Genomic DNA, 16,575 nt, shown 5'->3' on the forward strand with positions numbered 1-16,575 from the left:
ACAAATGCAAATGAACAAAATATTTAAGTAATGATGTTTTAAAAGAATTAGAGCATGTTATTATGAGTCATACTGGCTGACACGGATTGTAGTCCAAAATATCTGAAAGTGTCAGCAGATCATGCTCAAAAAAGACCATCATCTATTTTCTGTTGTGCGTACCAACTAGATAACCCTGCATGCTAACTTTCCCAGAAAGGAAAGACTGATGTAGACTATTTGGTTCTTATTCACATATCCTGCAAGTTTTCTGATAAACAAAATGTTAATGGGCAAAATCTTAACTTAAGCACAAAATACAGATAGCAAATTCTGGCAGAAGCCCTGCAGGCATCAACTTGGGTCAAGATGAAAATCATTGTTTTAATACCTCCCAAATATTTTTCACAGCTATCTCTGCATATAAGCAGAGCAGGGGGTAGTCTTAGAGTGGACTGTGGAATACTGCAATATTAGTTGTAAGCTGGCTGTAAGTCCCTGAATTACAATACGTGACAGTAATTTAGGCTGCAATAGCCGCAATTGCAAGGGCCAATTGTAAGTATCCCTCATTCAGAGCTGTTATAAGAGTAAATGATTACTGAATGAGTGTAAAGGTAGAAGATGGAGGAGTACATCACTGAATAATGGCCGGAAAAATAAACTTAGAAAAGATTCACTGTAACTAACCAGACTGTAAAAAGAGAAGATGGGAGATTTGTATTTTCAGACTTGCAAAACTCTGTTTATGTAGCTTTACAATAAAGTAGATTTTGCTCATCTTGTTGTGTTTCCTGTCTGGTATATTTGGGAGGTTGACACAACATCACAATGCAGTGCAGCATGGCATGATAAAGAATGGGGAAAGCTGTGAAATAAAAGTTTGGATGTCTGAAACGGTAACAGACTGTGAGAATAATTTTGGGATAAGGAAGAGTCTAGTCTAGGCAATGGTCAGAGAAAAGATATCTCAGATTCCAGAAAGAATGGAGACATGGAAAGCATTTCAGAAGGGATTCTCCCTAGTTTTCTGGAAAGTAAAGACAAATGAGAAGAGATTTGCAAGATTTACTGTAATCTTACAATAACGATTGTGTCAATACTCATGATTTGTGCTTCTTGTCTGGTCTACCTCAAAGGGCTGACTTCAACCTGGAGCCACACAAATCTTTGAGGAAATTTCATTTAAGAGGGTGGGTGCTATGACAGAGAAAGGCACTCTTCCTTTGCCCCAATAGATATATTGATTAATCATAGAATCATAGGCTGGAGATTACCTCAGAGGTCTTCTAGTCCATCCCCCAGCTCAAGGCACAAGACCTTATACCATCCCAATCGAATGGCTGTCTTGTCTATTCTTGAAAGCTTCCAGTGATGGAATACCCCAATTTCAGTAGGCAAGCAATTCCATTGATTAATTTTTCTCACTGTCAGAAAAATTCTCCTTACTTCTAGATTGTATCTCTCTTTGACAAGCTTCCACCCATTACTTCTTGTCCTGCCCTTTGGTGCCTAGAGAATAAGTCAATCTCCTCTTCTCTGCCATGTCCTCCTAATCCTTCTCTTTGATAGGCTAGACATACCTAGCTTCCTTGTTTGTCATACGATTTAATGATTTAAATTTAGCAATTTAGTGATTGAAGGGATCCAGAGGATGCCAACTCTGCAGACACTTTACTAGAAGGCAAAAATTACAGAAGATAGTCAGGGTCCCAAATAACAAGGCACCTATGCCATGTTAGAGCTTTATAGATAATAACCAGTGACTTGAATTACATCTGGAAGCATAATGGGAACCAATATAGTTTACACAATAGGGACTGAGGGAGGCTCTGTTGTCTGGATATGTTCACAGCAAACAGTAGTAGTGTAGACTTACCTACAAGTAAGCTGTGAGGAACCTAATCCTTAGATTCCTACCTGCTTGCACTGGGAGCACATGGTTTATTGTTATGACTAAACCAGGCTAATAGCTTTGAGAATAAGAAGGCAGCTTGCCTAAATCTCTATCCACAGAACATCTTAAATTACTCTTCCCTATTTCAGCTAAAATGTGGAAGTTTATATCCCAATTTTTGATGAAAACCAGAAATTTTATAAAACGTGAATGAAAAATGTATGTGATGTGTGATCAAGCCTTACTTAATGATTCAACTGCAAGAAATTTTGGTTCTCATTTTAATATTGTACATTGATTTGTAGAAGTGTAGACAGGAAGTCCCAGATGACTCATGCTTACCATAAAACAACTCTATAAGACGAGTAGCAGTTTCATCTGGTTGTAAGGCTATGAGTTCATCTTCACTATCTTCATCCATTGCCATCTTTCTACTCCTTTCTTCCTCATAAAAGGTCTTCAGATGGTTATAGGCATCAATCATTTGGGTAGTATCATTAATTAGCAAGGCATCATTGTATTTCTTCAAGTGCTCTGCACATACCCGCTCTTTGCGAGTCCCTTCCTTGGCAGCTAGAAAAAAGAATAAGTAAGCAAAGGTCTAGGACAGTGGTGGCAAACCTATGGCATGGCTGCCATAGGCAGCACTCAGAGCCCTCTCTGTGAGCACACATGCCGTTGCCCCAGCCCTGCCTCCCCCCGCAACCCCCTCCTCTCCAGCAGCCCCCCTGAAGGAGAGTCACCCCTGAGCATGGCCCACGCAGAACAGCGCAGCCAAGGACATGGCAGCCAGGCAGCATAGGCAAGACTCTGCCCTCACAACCCATCATGCACAGTTGATGCTGTAGGGTGCGGGCAGAAGGCATGACCGCCATAGCGCTGCTGGGCTGCCTGGGCAATCTGTGGTGGGCCCTGGAGGTGGTGAGTGGCGTTGCGGGCAGGGGCGGTGGGCGATAGGGGGGTGGAACAGGGGTGGGGCAAGGGTGGAGCAGGGGCGGGGCCAGTTTTTGGGCACTCGGTCTCTAAAAGGTTCGCCATCACTGGTCTAGGAAAACTCTGGTCACTTATTTTAGCAATGTATTAACAATGTAGTAATCAAATGCAAACATTACCTTTCTTTTCCTCCTGAATGACCCACTGTTCGTAGGCCTGTGATCCAAAATCAGCATTTGGACTGAACTGGCAATAGCCTTGAATCTCAGTCATAATGTTTACGAGTTTCTCTTTAAATGGATCCTAAAATGTAAAACATGTCATCAGTTAACAATCACAGGATTAAAAGGGATCTTTATTTATTTATTAAATTTATATATGGCCTATCTCACTGTCCCAAGTGACTCTGAGATGTTGGCAGTTTGGAAATCTAGTCTAACAAACACACACACACACACACACACACACACACACACATACTCCTGCTCAGGGCAGAAATCCTCACATCACCCCTTTATGTCTAAATGTTGTTAGAAAAACCTCCAGTTAAATAGATATTCAACCAAAATCACAATAAATCTTTTTTTTAGTTTATAATTGAGGAAAATACTAGAAACATTGCATCATAGCAGACCAATTAATTCAGAGTCCCCTAACCTTTCTGGCTTTGCAGACCAGCGGGAGGGGGGGGGGACACTGCTCGTGCAAAAGAGGATGCGCACGTGCATGTGTGCACTTGCCTGCTGCTTCCATGGGCTGATTCTGAACAGCTCATAGTCAAATAGTGGGCCACGACCCAAGGGTTGGGGATCCCTGAATTAATCAATTGTATGCATACATAATGGCAACTAATCAAAAGAAATGAAAGTACATCACATTTCAGGAGGATCAATGTTAAAAACAAATCTTAACTAGATGTGTGGGGAAACAGTCTCCAGTTTCAGAGTTAAATATGAACTTTGAAAAATATGAACGCAGTCAGATACAAGAGTCTGGAGGAAGTGAATGACCCAGCAGGATATTTTCTTGTGTATAATGTGGGAGGGAAGAGGTGGTTCACTGAAATGTTTTATTTTGTTTTATTATTTTATTATTTTTGCAACAGCAGTAGCATTTAAACTTATATACCGCTTTACAGCAGAGTTCCCCAATCTTTCCAGCTTTGTGGATGAGTGGAGGAGGGGGAGAGTGGCTGGCAAGCATGTGCATAAACCTGCACCTCCATTTACATGAGTGGTGGACACATGTTCCCATGGCTCATGCAAATGGAGTGTGCATGCACGCACGCACACTCATCTGCTGCTTCTGTGGCCCAGTTACAAAAGGCTCACAGCTCAGTAGTGGGCTGTGGCCTGGGGGTTTACAGGGTCAGCATAGGGCCCCCAATAATCTGGCTCCTCATTTTAGCAACCTTGGAAGGATGGAAGGCTGAGTCAACCTTGAGCCTGTCAGGATCGAACTCCTGGCAGTGGGCAGACTCAGCCTGCAATACTGCATTCTAACTATTGTGCCATCACAGCTCCAGGGGTACTATTTGCTCCTATCTCCCTATGTTCCTAGGTGCAATCGTCATATACCGTATCTGCCGGCGTATAAGATGATTTCCAGAAGCGCTAAACTCGGCGCCAAAGACGGGGGTTGTCTTATACGCCGAGTCGTCTTATACGCCGGAAATACTGGTAGTTTCCGGCGTATAAGATGACGTTCTAGGAAGGCGACTCGGCGATAAAGACGGGGATCGTCTTATACGCCGGGTCGCCTAATACGCCGGCATATACGGTATGTTTCTTTTTTGGGGGACTAGGAGTGCAAAAAGAACCAAGCTGGAATCTTCCTCAAGATTTTAGTTTTTTCCATGAAGGAGAACTTTCTTTTCTGAAAGAGTAAGCTAACATTTGTAGGTGTGTCTTTTTGTAAAAAAAGAAAAGAAAAAAAAGAACCATACACAATACTGTAGTCACATGATCACATAAAGCACAACAAATATCCATACCTCCTTTTTGTCATCTGCAATCTCAAATTTCTTAAGAGGTTCTTTTGCTTGATGTTGCAGTTGCAAACTGTGCTCTTGAACAGTCACAATCTCATCTGCATCCAGGTTGGCACATATCTAGAGGAGAGAAAGTTATTTAAGTTATGGGATATGTAGGTCTGTTCAATGCTTTAGGAACAACTGGCGTGCAGCCTTAAAGGTGCAGCCTTAAAGAAGCAGCTGAGAAGCCTTCCTTGAGCATCTCTTTGATTGTTTCTTCGGAGCGATGTATTTAAGGCAGGCTAGCTTAGACAGTAACCTTTCTAGCAGTGTGCACCCAAAGGGTTATCCTGACTATTGTGAATGGCTTTGCTGTAGTTCTACTTTTGTCTCTCAAGTAGATTGCAGAGAGTGTTGCTTGGAGACAGTCATTCCTCAAAATGCAACCTATTATAAAGCGTCCCTCTAAAGAATGTCATTAAGATGGCTGCTATGAATACACCACTGATACCCAGATCTAGTTCTCTGTGACATCTTCAGAAAATGGATGTCTCCCCTCAGCCCTGCCACATGAAAATCCTTTGCCTTCATTGTTCCTCCCCACTTTGCTGCCTCTTCCCTTAAGCTGTGCTTGCTGGACAGCAAGGTCACCAGCCCTGAGAGCAGCAGAAGCAGAAAGTCACCAGTCCACCTGGGCTCCTTCCCAAAGTGCGGTTGCAGAGGTTAGAAATGGCAGACTTCCTTGTTCTGCATGGAATTGTCTTCTCTCCAACGTAGCAAGCGTGCACTTTGAGAATCCTGATGGATCTATAGCTCTCTGTGTGTCGCCAGACGGAAGGAACATCTAGATCAAACCATATATGGTATGATCTCTGGCTGAAAAGCCAATTGCATTAATTTCTGAAAGAAAATGATCTTAAACTGTGGTGCACATGCAGGTCTCAATATGGGACTGCCTTTCTATGACAAAGTATTGTTCTGTATTACTTTTACAGCTCTACACCCATTCCTCGTTTAGTGAGTGCTTTCGCTAGCAAGTACGATAGCAAAAAAAAAATAAAAATCATTTTCAGTCCAATGCACACATTTACAACCAAATCTCGTTCACCTAACAACAAAGCAAGCCGGAGTGAGACAAATGCTGGAACGACCAAATGAGAGAACTTTATCTGAATTGAGACAGTAGCAACCAGGCCATAAAGTCATGAAGCTGGGTTATCTGAGGGACTTCTCCCCAATTACATCTGGTTGCCCCATCAGATCTAGAGGAGGTGGCATGCTATGAGTCCTGTCAGCCAAGGAATTACATCTAATAGTTCACAGGAGGTAGATCTTCTCTGTTGCAGTGCCCACCTTGTGGAATATTCGCCGCTCCCCCGGAAGTGAGATGAGCTTCACTTCTCTCTCTCAACATTTCCCAACTCCTTCAAGACCTTGCTATATTATCAGGTCTGAGAGTCCCAGGGGACTGGGGAGATTTTATGATAGCCCCCTTACTGCAGTTAATATTATCCTCTCCTGTGTTCTGTACCTTTTTGATTTAATTTTTAATGTGTTGTATTGCAGATACTACATGCTGCCCAAAGTCATGTTCATTTGAGATAGGCAGCTATACAAATATGATAAATAAGCCAGTGATCTCCGCAGCGTCTCTTTCTCTCTGTCTCATGTGTTCACCTACTGGCCATTTTGTTTAATTATCCGGTCATTGGAATGCAACTCAGTTGCTAAATGAGGAGCAGGAGTACATCATCCAGGTTATTCAAAATAACCATATGTACAAAACATTCTGAAAATATTTGCCTACGGTTGTTTACAGCAAGTTAAATAACAAATAAATAAATTTATTTATTTACAGAAGTTGTGACCACACCATCACTGGAGGTTTTTAAGAAGAAATTGGACAGCCATTTGTCCTGAATGGTGTCGGTAGATCTCCTGTTTGAGCAGGGGGTTGAAACAGAAAATCTCCAAGATCCCTTCCAACTCTGTTTCTCTGTTAAATGTGGATAAAGTGCTGCAAAAAGTGTGGGAATAAAAATGCAGCACATCTCGGCAACTCTTTAAAGGAGTCACATTTTTTTCCTGAAACTGTTTGGCTGTCTTATGATCCTGTAAAAAATGTGGCTGCCTTAAAAAGTGGTCAACAGCAACTACATTCAAATGAATCGAAGCATGTTTAGAATGAAAACTGAAGCACAGCATAGCCCTATTATTTTCTGAGTTGTGCTGCCTTAAAGTTGTGAACTGTCAAGAAGTGAAGTTAACAATATATTTTCTAATTAAGTTTTCCTTTCATCAGTTGATATGTCTGTATTTGTCTCCCGCACCTCCCTGTTCACTGCAACAAAAGTTCAATGGTGAACTGTCACTTTGAATGATCTAAAATTTCTTCATCCTTTAACTTTCTAGTTCGTTATACCCCTATTTTCCCCTTTGAAAACTGCAAATCATTTGTTAATTTTTTTCCCCTACAAAGATAAAATTAATGCCAAAAGCATATTATTGGGCAGGAACAACATTCTCACACATACTTTTTACATCTCGTTGACAATTCTCTCTCAAGTTTCTTACATAGTAAAATTCAAGTTGACTTAGACCAGTGTTCCTGAGAAGTCATAGGACTTCCCCAAGCCTTTTCTTAGGGCAACTTACTCTAAAGCAGATACACTCACTTCAGGTCATGTCTTGGGACTTTATAAGAATGGACTCTTCACTCAAGAAATGCCAAGCTGGATTATTATTATTATTAGTGACAGACTTTTGCTGCACACTATATAAAGTACCACATCATTTCTTGCTCTTCTGGAGAATGTAGGTACAGATAGTCCTCAACATATGACCACAATTTCTGTCGTTAAGCAAGACAGTTGTTAAATGAGTTTTGCCCCATTTTACAACTTTTCTTGCCACAGTTGTTAAGTGAATCACTGCAGTTGTTAAGTTAGTAACAAGGTTGTTCAGTGAATCCAGCTTCCCCTTTGATTTTGCTCGTCAGAAGATCACAAAAGAGGATCACATGACCCCGGGACACTGCAACTGTCATAAAATACAAGTCAGTTGCCACACAACTGAATTTTGATCATCTGACTGTGGGGAGGTTCCAATAGTTGTAAGTGTCATAAGTCACTTTTTTCAGTGCTGTTGTAACTTTGTTGTAACCTATTCACTTTGCTTACATTTAGAACAGTTTGTGTCTTGCTAAGCTCTGGTTTAATTTGATTACACTGTTTAAATGAGCCACAGTGTCTGGATTCATGTGTCCCACTAAATTATGAATCATGATTTATAAATGTCCACGGCTGGCCTCTCATAGATCTTGCCAAGTCTAAAATTGCAGTACATACATCCTTAAAGTCCAGGAGGAAAACTGGGATATCAGTTTAATAAATAAAGAAAATTACATATATTATTCCTTGTAGGACCACACAAACCCAGTCAAACTCTGATTTCCTACATGAAAGTAGATTCTCTGCTCCAAACTTCGTTACAAGCAAGATCTCACACTTTAAAACCAACAGTGATAAAGTTTGCTCTTGTAGAGTATTCGTCCACTATTCTGTGATCATGCATAACTTACTGTTAGAATATGTTCCTCTGCTTTTGAATGATTTGTTGCACCTCCCACTCCGGGTGAGGCTGTTAGCCCCAGAATCTGAGGCTGAGGCATCAGTTGCTTTCCTTCTTTCTTTCGCTTCTCATTTTCCCTTTTTTCTTTTAAATAGTAACGCATTATATTGTTATAAACAGCTCCTTTCTGGGTGTGATGACATTCATCGATGATCATCAAGGAGAACACTAGAAGACACATTATGCAAATTGGTTACAGAGTCCTTGTGTTCATATACACTGTAGTAAAACAAAGTACTTTGCTTTTAATCAGCCTGTTTCTTGTGGAGTCCTGGGTGCACTTTGAATTTGGTTGTTGGCTTGCAGGCATTTCATTGCCTGACTAAATAATATGATCAGTGCTGGTGGGCATGTGGTTTGTTTCCAGTTTAAATACATTAGCTTATCCTGCCACTGTTGGGGGGGGGTGGCCTTCTTCTTGGTAGCTCCTTGATTTTAGAGTATTATTTTCTGCTTGTTTGTCTGCTTAATTGTCTCCTTAGAAGTTCCTTGATTTGGGTATTGTATATCTTAAAACCCTAAACCAGGGATAGGCAACCATGGCTGGCTCAGGAATTCTGGAAGTTGAAGTCCACGAGTCATAAAAGAGCCAAGGTTGCCTACCCCTGCCCTAAACCCTAATGAAGCAAGATTAACACACCTGTGGTTTCATTTGGTGACTATTTCACTTAACAACTGAGTTGAGTTCCAATTATGGTTGCTAAACAAGGATTATCTGTACTTCCATGGCAGGCTGGAGAATCTGTAGCCTAGAAGATGTGACTGGAATGAAACCTTCTATTGTTCTCAATCATTTACCATGCTGCAGAATCACAGCTTTTCAATATCTGGCTGAGAAATCAGTGCTTTTATTTTTGTATAACCAATAATTGTGTTCAAAGTAAAATGAAATATTCATTCTGAATATGCTTCCCATCGTTTCACTTTAGTCTCTTAGGTCCACGCTATGGCTGCCAGAAATATTTTCTTCTTCCCTCAACTGTTTGCAGTGCATAGGAGCAAACAGCCACAAATGGAGGGAAAGTTTTCAGAAGAAAACTAATATGAATCCCTAATCTAGGCTATGAACATTTTCTAGACTGATGCCCAGGTTTGGCAGTCCTTCACAAATAAAAGAGGCAGATAGGACCAAATGTGCTTTTGAAGGATACAGGGTGGGTAACTTTTCACCATACTATTTTTGGTATTATTTTCAATCTCCGTGAGCTATAAGTATTATTCTAGTTATATTGTTGGAAATGGGATCATTTTTTGAAAAAAAAAAGTATATAGAGGCCTATATACTCAAAAGATACGTTAAGCCTTGTGAAGACTAGTAGATGCACCTTGCATCTTTTGGGGGTTCTCCAAGCAGAAATCACTCAACATGAAGGTTGTTGCTATGAGTTGGTGGTTATTGTGGGGAGGGTCAAATAGGGACAGAGATTCTGTAGGTCAGTGATGGCGAACCTTTTAGAGATCGAGTGCCCAAACCGCAACCCAAAACCCACTTATTTATCTCAAAGTACCAGGGCCGCATCAGCATTGTGATGCCCTCGGGGGGGCAGCGGGAGGGCATGGCCCACTGGGTGGGTGTGGCTGTGGTGGTCATGGCAGACTGGGTGAGCATGGCTGCAGTGGGCGTGGCCACCTTGATGTTGCTCATGGGGGGACGCCTATGGGGGCTGGGCAGGATTGGGGGAGATCCAGGGGGTCTTGTGGGTGGGGCGGTAGGCAGGAGGTTTTTCCTGCAGGGTGAGACAGGGGGTGGGGGGTGCCACTGCTGCAGGGCAAGGCGAGGTGAGGCAGGGGCAGCTGCTGCCTGACACCATCGACCCCCGCACACAGAGGTCAGCGAGTGCATGGGGGAGTGCTCTACTATCTCTACTCGAGCTTGTTAGCAGGCTGCTTCGCCTCCTTTGTGCTAGGGGGGGGGGTTGTTTTTCCAGGCGCCGGCGGCAGCCTAATGGACCTGTGCGAGATGCTGGTGGCAGTGGCAGGTGTGCCCACAGAGAGGGCTCTGAGTGCCCCCTCTGGCACGCATGCCATAGGTTCGCCATCACTGCTGTAGGTGGATTGCAGCTTGCCTGCTCCTGCTGTAATACATTTGGTGTTCAGGTCTACACAGCTATCTATACATACCTGATAACTGGACTCCTTCTTCATCATCTTCATACACTTTCTCCAGCGCATTCTCCAGGATCTTAGCAGTACAAATAATCACATCATAATCTTTAATTAGTTCAGGGAATGAAAATTTCAGCTGAGATGACCCACTCAGCCCTATTGTTCGGTACGCATGCTTCATATAGGGACCAAATTCATTCTCTAAATGTTGCTCCACCAGTGGCACCTGTTTTCCAGAGAGAGAGAGAGAGAGAGAGAGAGAGAGAGAGAGAGGGAGGGAGGGAGGGAGGGAGGGAGGGAGAGAGGGACGATATAATTAAACAGATGTTCATGACAATGGGCTTAGACCAACATTTTCCCCTTCAGTTCTCCAGCAGACATGGCCTTTGATTAGAGGACATGAAATCCAATTATTCAAAAGAAACCAATATGCAAAAGGCTGTTTACATAAAGTTCTTTGATTACTGTAATATTTACTTATGTCTCCTGGTAGATCAACAGATGGAAATTGTGGCCAGGAATACCTTTGCCCAGCTCAGGCTTGGTGCATCAACCTGGGACCAGAGGACTTTACTCCAGTGGCTCACATCTTTGTATCATTATATTGCTTAGATTAGTGCAATATACTCTGCATATGGCTACCTTTACCCTGTAGCCTGGAAAGTTCAGCAGGTGCCAAATGTAGCAGTCTAGTGCTCACCAGCAGTAGTTGGTAGGATCTTATGATGCCTTATGGGGAGTGGGAAGCTACTGTACTTTCCAGCATATAAGACGACTTTCGCAAGCTTTAAAATTGGCGCCAAAGACGGGGGTCATCTTATACGCCGAGTCGTCTTATACGCCAGAAATAACGGTAGTTTCCGGTGTATACGATGACTTTCTAGGCATGCGACTCGGCATCGAAGACGGGGGTCGTCTTATATGCCGGGTTGCCTTATACACTGGAATATACGGTAATAAGGAGCACTGACTCCTTGTTAGCTTCCAAAACCTTTTTTTTTTTAATTTAAAAGACCTGTAGACTCAGCCTCTAGTTAATTTGCATGGGAGAATCTGATGGTGCTGGAAGGTCAAGGGTTCCAAAGCATTTTTTCAACGATCTGGGTTGGTCTTCCCTTGGGGATTGATTTAGCTCTGATGTTATTTCATTTTCAAGGAGAAGAAAAAGACAGGACTCTGGAGAGTGTTTGGAATGTGATGTCATTTAATTATTTTTAGTGGGCGTAGGTATTGATCTTTGGGTATATATATCTTGTGTTTTGCTTTATTATATGCTGCTAATAATTTGTTTAGAATGCAACGGGATAGAAATTTGGTAAATAAATACATATCCAATAATTAAACCTAGTAACAGGACATCAACACAAGTAGAAAAGTTCATGCAACCAAGACTCCTGCATTTTTTCCAGATCAACCAAAGAGTTTTAGTCATATTTAAGCAAACAGAGACAGAATTTCCTTCATTCCTTTGAGGAAAAGCCAGCATGAATAGCTTCACCCTTCTTACTCATATTCATTTATGCACTTGATTTTACTTAAGACCTCATGAGAATTACAAAACCAAACAATAATGGTTTAGCTGTTAGCACTGAAGCTCAGTCTGGAAAGGACACAAAGAGAAGATGGTTGGAGACTCTTCAGATCAGTATAGAATTTGGCTTTTTCAGAACTTGAATCACAGGAAGGATTTTGATTTTGTAAAATGTTGTAAGACTCTGCTCAGAGTCTTCTGGAGTAGGCAGCCATAATACGTTTGATTAAATAAACAAGGCCCAGGTAGTTTATATTGCTCATGAGAGATGAAAGTCTAGTGGTAGACTTCTACATTTTGGGACTTCACCATTCATTCTGCTAACCAGAGCCTGAACTCCCATCTTGATGTCACCATGGACAACATTAATTGCTGTTACCATTTATCACAGGGTGCTTTACCTTGTTGACAAGAACTACAACCTTTCCATGTTCTTTTGCTTTTCTTTTTGTATCTAAGTGGTCTTTGGCAATATAAACAGCAACTCGAGTCTTGCCAGTGCCTGTGGGGAGGCATATAATAATATTTTTCCCTTCCAAGGCTGGTTTGGCCACTTCCATCTGATAGTCTCTCAGATGCAGTTCTTTTTCAGGGGAAGATCTTTGGTTTCTACTTTCAACATGATCTGCAGATCCAAAAAAAAAAGTACAAATCATTGATAATGAAAAAAAAAGAAATTATTATGATTTCTCCTACCTAGTAAGTGCTCCAACACTGGAGGCTTTGAAGAAGAGATTGGACAACCATTTGTCTGAATTGATATAGGGGTCCCTGCTCGAGCAGGGATTGGATTAAAAGACATTCAGGGTGTCTTCCAGCTCTGTTATTCTGGTAAGTGTTCCCCAATCCGAAGGATGCAACAGTAGTCTTGAGACATCTCAGTTTTAGTGAGTTTTATATTTTCAAGGGTTTATGACTGATGTTACTGTCTAAAATGTTAGGACTCTGCGTGCTTTGAAAATTATTCAGAAGGGCTTTAAACTTCATGCACCTTTCTGCTGTTCATGAAAGCATCACTTTTGTTATTAAGCTAAGATGAGATAGATAAGATAACCTTTATTGTCATTTTTTTTACTGTGGGCACAACGGCACACATCAAAAATGAAATTTAGTTGCCCGTTCTCAAAGAGAAACACATACATGACACACATCTAAACATACTATGAACAACATATGTACAGATCGATATCCCTATATATGCATAGCAAATAAATATTAAATACTGTCCATCTTGAATATATAACGGAAGGAGGAAGTTTGAGAGTTCACAAGGTTAAGCTTGAGAGTTCACAAGTAATTTTTCCAGATTATTTTCAAAGGATGTACAATCCTAGTAGGAATCCCTGAATCACACTCCTTTCTGTTTTAAAAATCTAGTCTTTGGCTCTTCAGAACTAAAACCATTCAAAATTATCTAGTCCATTTTGGTTGCCAGCCATTACTTTGTTGCCCTGATGTGTCCTCCTTCTTTGAATCTCCAGCTTTCTTCTTCTTGCTCCTGCTTTTTTCTATGGCAAAATACGCTCACTCTATTTTCAGAATCCTCCACACAGAATCTATTTTCAGAATCCTCCACAGCTAACAAGAACACATCTGGCTGGGTGTGTAAGGTATGCAATAGGATAGCAGGAGCCATGGATAATTGAATGCTGTTACAGCATCCCAGTTACGTTCATTAGCCAAAATGATGGAAATTCCTAGCAGATTGGCAATAGAAGCTAATTTTTATGGCACAGGTTACAATGAAGAGACCTTACTATGAAACTCCTCTTGTTAACATTATTTCTTATGTAGCTATGGATCATTTCAATGTAAGAATTTCCACAGATTAATAAAGATGTGAATTAGAAAAACCTTGTTAGGTGTTTATTAGATCTATTAAGGCTGCTCAATTTCAAAAAGACTCTTTGTATTTTTTTTTCTTTTTATGATATGACCTTGTAGTCCCTTTATTTGGCATAGAGTTGGGGAGACTGGATGGAACTGAGCATTTACTAGCCGGATGCCCTTCCTGATGCCTAGGTGGAGTTCGCAGCAGATATTTTTTTCTTTGCACCCCAAGAGAGAAACATCTGCCATTACCTAGTATTGAACTAGGTGGGAGGTGAGTGTCTTCACCACTAGGCCACCGTGCCGCTCTAAAAAGACACTTTGTAATAAAATAATCAATTAAAAAATAAGATTAGTTTTAGCAATTATATGTTTTTCTCTGGAAAAATTAAGACAAAAGAAAAAAACCTTTAAAACCTATAATGATGGTTTAAAACATATGTTTAAAATATTAACATATGCTGAAACAGACAGAATATAGGAAATAGACTGGAATGAGAGAAAAATTACCAGAAAAATATCTGATACTTAAAAATATTATTTCTGGTAAAATTGTTAATGTAGGCCAATCATAAAGAAAATCATCATAAAGTTATTTATAGATAGGATAAGGAAGGGTCACACCTTTTGGTAACAGGTAATTCCATTAAAAGTGACTAAGCTCACAGAACTTACTGAAGCTTGCATAATACTTCCTAATGGACATCTAAGTAGAACTGCTTCTTTTGTTTGAGCTACAGAAAATTATCATCCGAGAAATCTTTTCTGCAGTTGTAGAACTACCACTTCTGTTGGAAAAATAGTCCAATTTGTGGCCCAGCCTCAATGTTAGGAATGTGACTATTTCTTTCTTCCTAAATATCCTGATATCCTCTGGCTATTAGAAAGCCCTGGTGGCACAGTGGTTAGAATGCAGTATTGCAGGCTAATTCCGCCGACTGTCAGCAGTTCGATTCTCACAGGCTCAAGGTTGACTCAATTTTCCATCCTTTCGAGGTTAGGAGCCAGATTGTTGGGGACAATATGCTGGCTCTTTAAACCACTTAGAAAGGGCTGTAAAGCTGTACGAAGCAGTATATAAGTCTAAGTGCTATTGTTATTGCTATTGCTATTCTCTCACAGAAATGTGTTAGTTAAATGAAAAATTATTAGCACTGACTGTGGAATCAGCGAATTGAATTGGAGCAGGCCATTTTTCTGGAGGAAACCTTACACAGAGATGTCCTCCTAATCTCTAAGCTACAAAAGTGGTCAAGTGCTGGGGCTGATTATTGATGCCATCTTCTCTGAAAAGTGATAGCCTTGGGATGGCCCAAAAGTTCATACCTTCTTAGAGTGGAGATACTGCAGGAGTTACTAACACTGGTTCATGCCTTTCTCATTAATAGACTGCAGGATGACATGTAGGGCCTACATAATTTATGTGAGAAGGCAGAAGGTCTATTATAGACTGGGTTCCGTCTATAATCTATTATGACACTTGAGCTGTCAAGAAATAGTGATATCTCCTACTATGCATGACTTATATGGAACTATCCAAAGTTAATGTTATTTACAACAACATTATTAGGGACTCTGAGTTAATGATATCTTCTAGTGCTGCAATGATTTTTTTTTCTACAATTGCTCTGACATTTTTGTTAGACAACACAAGTTTCAAGTAGTAACACAGCTGGTATAATGCCATAATGTTTTAACTAAATTGATTCCTACTATAAGTTCCCAAGTCCTAGAATGAAGAATGGAGATAGCTAGATAGATGCAGAATGTTTTCTGAAAACACTTCCGTGTACATTTTAGTTATACTTTAGCTATATCCAGTGCTCTTTTTCTATAAAAAAAAAAAGGTGTCGAAACTCACACACGTCATACAACCCACCTTGCCTACCCTATAAGGTGCTGGAACTCTGTTCTGGGCTTTCTATGAGAAAAAAAGCCCTGGCTATATCTCATTAGCTAAGGCCATTTTAAGATAAAGGAGCACATGCTATCATGATTTCCAGGTTTAATATTTCATTCCATCTCCTATAACTAACCAACATTGTATGTTCAAAATGTGCAGAATTGAACAGAATTGAATATGTGCATAACTAAACAGAATTGCCTGTTCAGAATATGATACTACAATTGCTTAATGGTTAGACAGTCAGTGTACAGCACTGAATGCGAAGTGTGGTAGATCTTTTGCTCTTCCCTTCAAAGATATGCTGTCCTTGTTTTCTATTCACATTAGAATTTTAAGATAATCTAATTTTAAGAACAGTAACTTAATCAAGTGAGCATGGAAATACATCTAGGCCTAATCTCTTTTCCATGTTAACTGTCTGCTAAGATCTTTATTTTTCTTTAAAAAAATAAGCAATAAAAGACAAAAACAAATGTGAAGAGAAAGAATGCACAGACCAAAGGTTGAAATGAAAATATGATAATTACATAAAGATTAAAAAAAAACATTTTAGGGAAAAAGAAAAAGCTAAGTCTAGTTTAATGAAGAGAAAGGCTAGGGATGTCATGATAGAAGTTTTCCAATATTTGAGTTCTCCAAAACATCTGAGGGCAAGATTAGAAGTAACAGATGGAAACTTATCAAAGAGAGATTCAACTTACAGCTAAGGAGAAATTTTCTGACAGTGAGAAAATGAATTAGTGGAACGGCTTGCCTTCAGAAGCTGTGGGTACTCCAACTTTGAAGGTTTT

At 40.5% G+C, this 16,575-nt stretch overlaps 1 protein-coding gene across 2 annotated transcripts in view; it reads right to left on the reverse strand.

Annotated features, from left to right (window-relative positions):
- The window catches only part of IFIH1 (interferon induced with helicase C domain 1), a 35,163-nt gene that overhangs the window by 8,510 nt on the left and 10,078 nt on the right, over positions 1 to 16,575 (reverse strand). For both annotated transcript variants that reach the window (XM_039352775.1, XM_039352773.1), the window contains 6 exons: positions 12,450 to 12,673; positions 10,533 to 10,743; positions 8,362 to 8,579; positions 4,803 to 4,919; positions 2,989 to 3,112; positions 2,219 to 2,449 (listed from right to left, as the gene is read on the reverse strand). In XM_039352775.1, coding sequence (XP_039208709.1) covers positions 2,219 to 2,449; positions 2,989 to 3,112; positions 4,803 to 4,919; positions 8,362 to 8,579; positions 10,533 to 10,743; positions 12,450 to 12,673 — 1,125 coding nt within the window. The remainder of the gene's footprint in view (positions 1 to 2,218; positions 2,450 to 2,988; positions 3,113 to 4,802; positions 4,920 to 8,361; positions 8,580 to 10,532; positions 10,744 to 12,449; positions 12,674 to 16,575) is intronic.

This window comes from Crotalus tigris, unplaced genomic scaffold (genome assembly GCF_016545835.1).
Source record: "Crotalus tigris isolate CLP2741 ecotype Arizona unplaced genomic scaffold, ASM1654583v1 scf7180000018477.2129921, whole genome shotgun sequence".
NCBI lineage: Eukaryota > Metazoa > Chordata > Lepidosauria > Squamata > Viperidae > Crotalus > Crotalus tigris.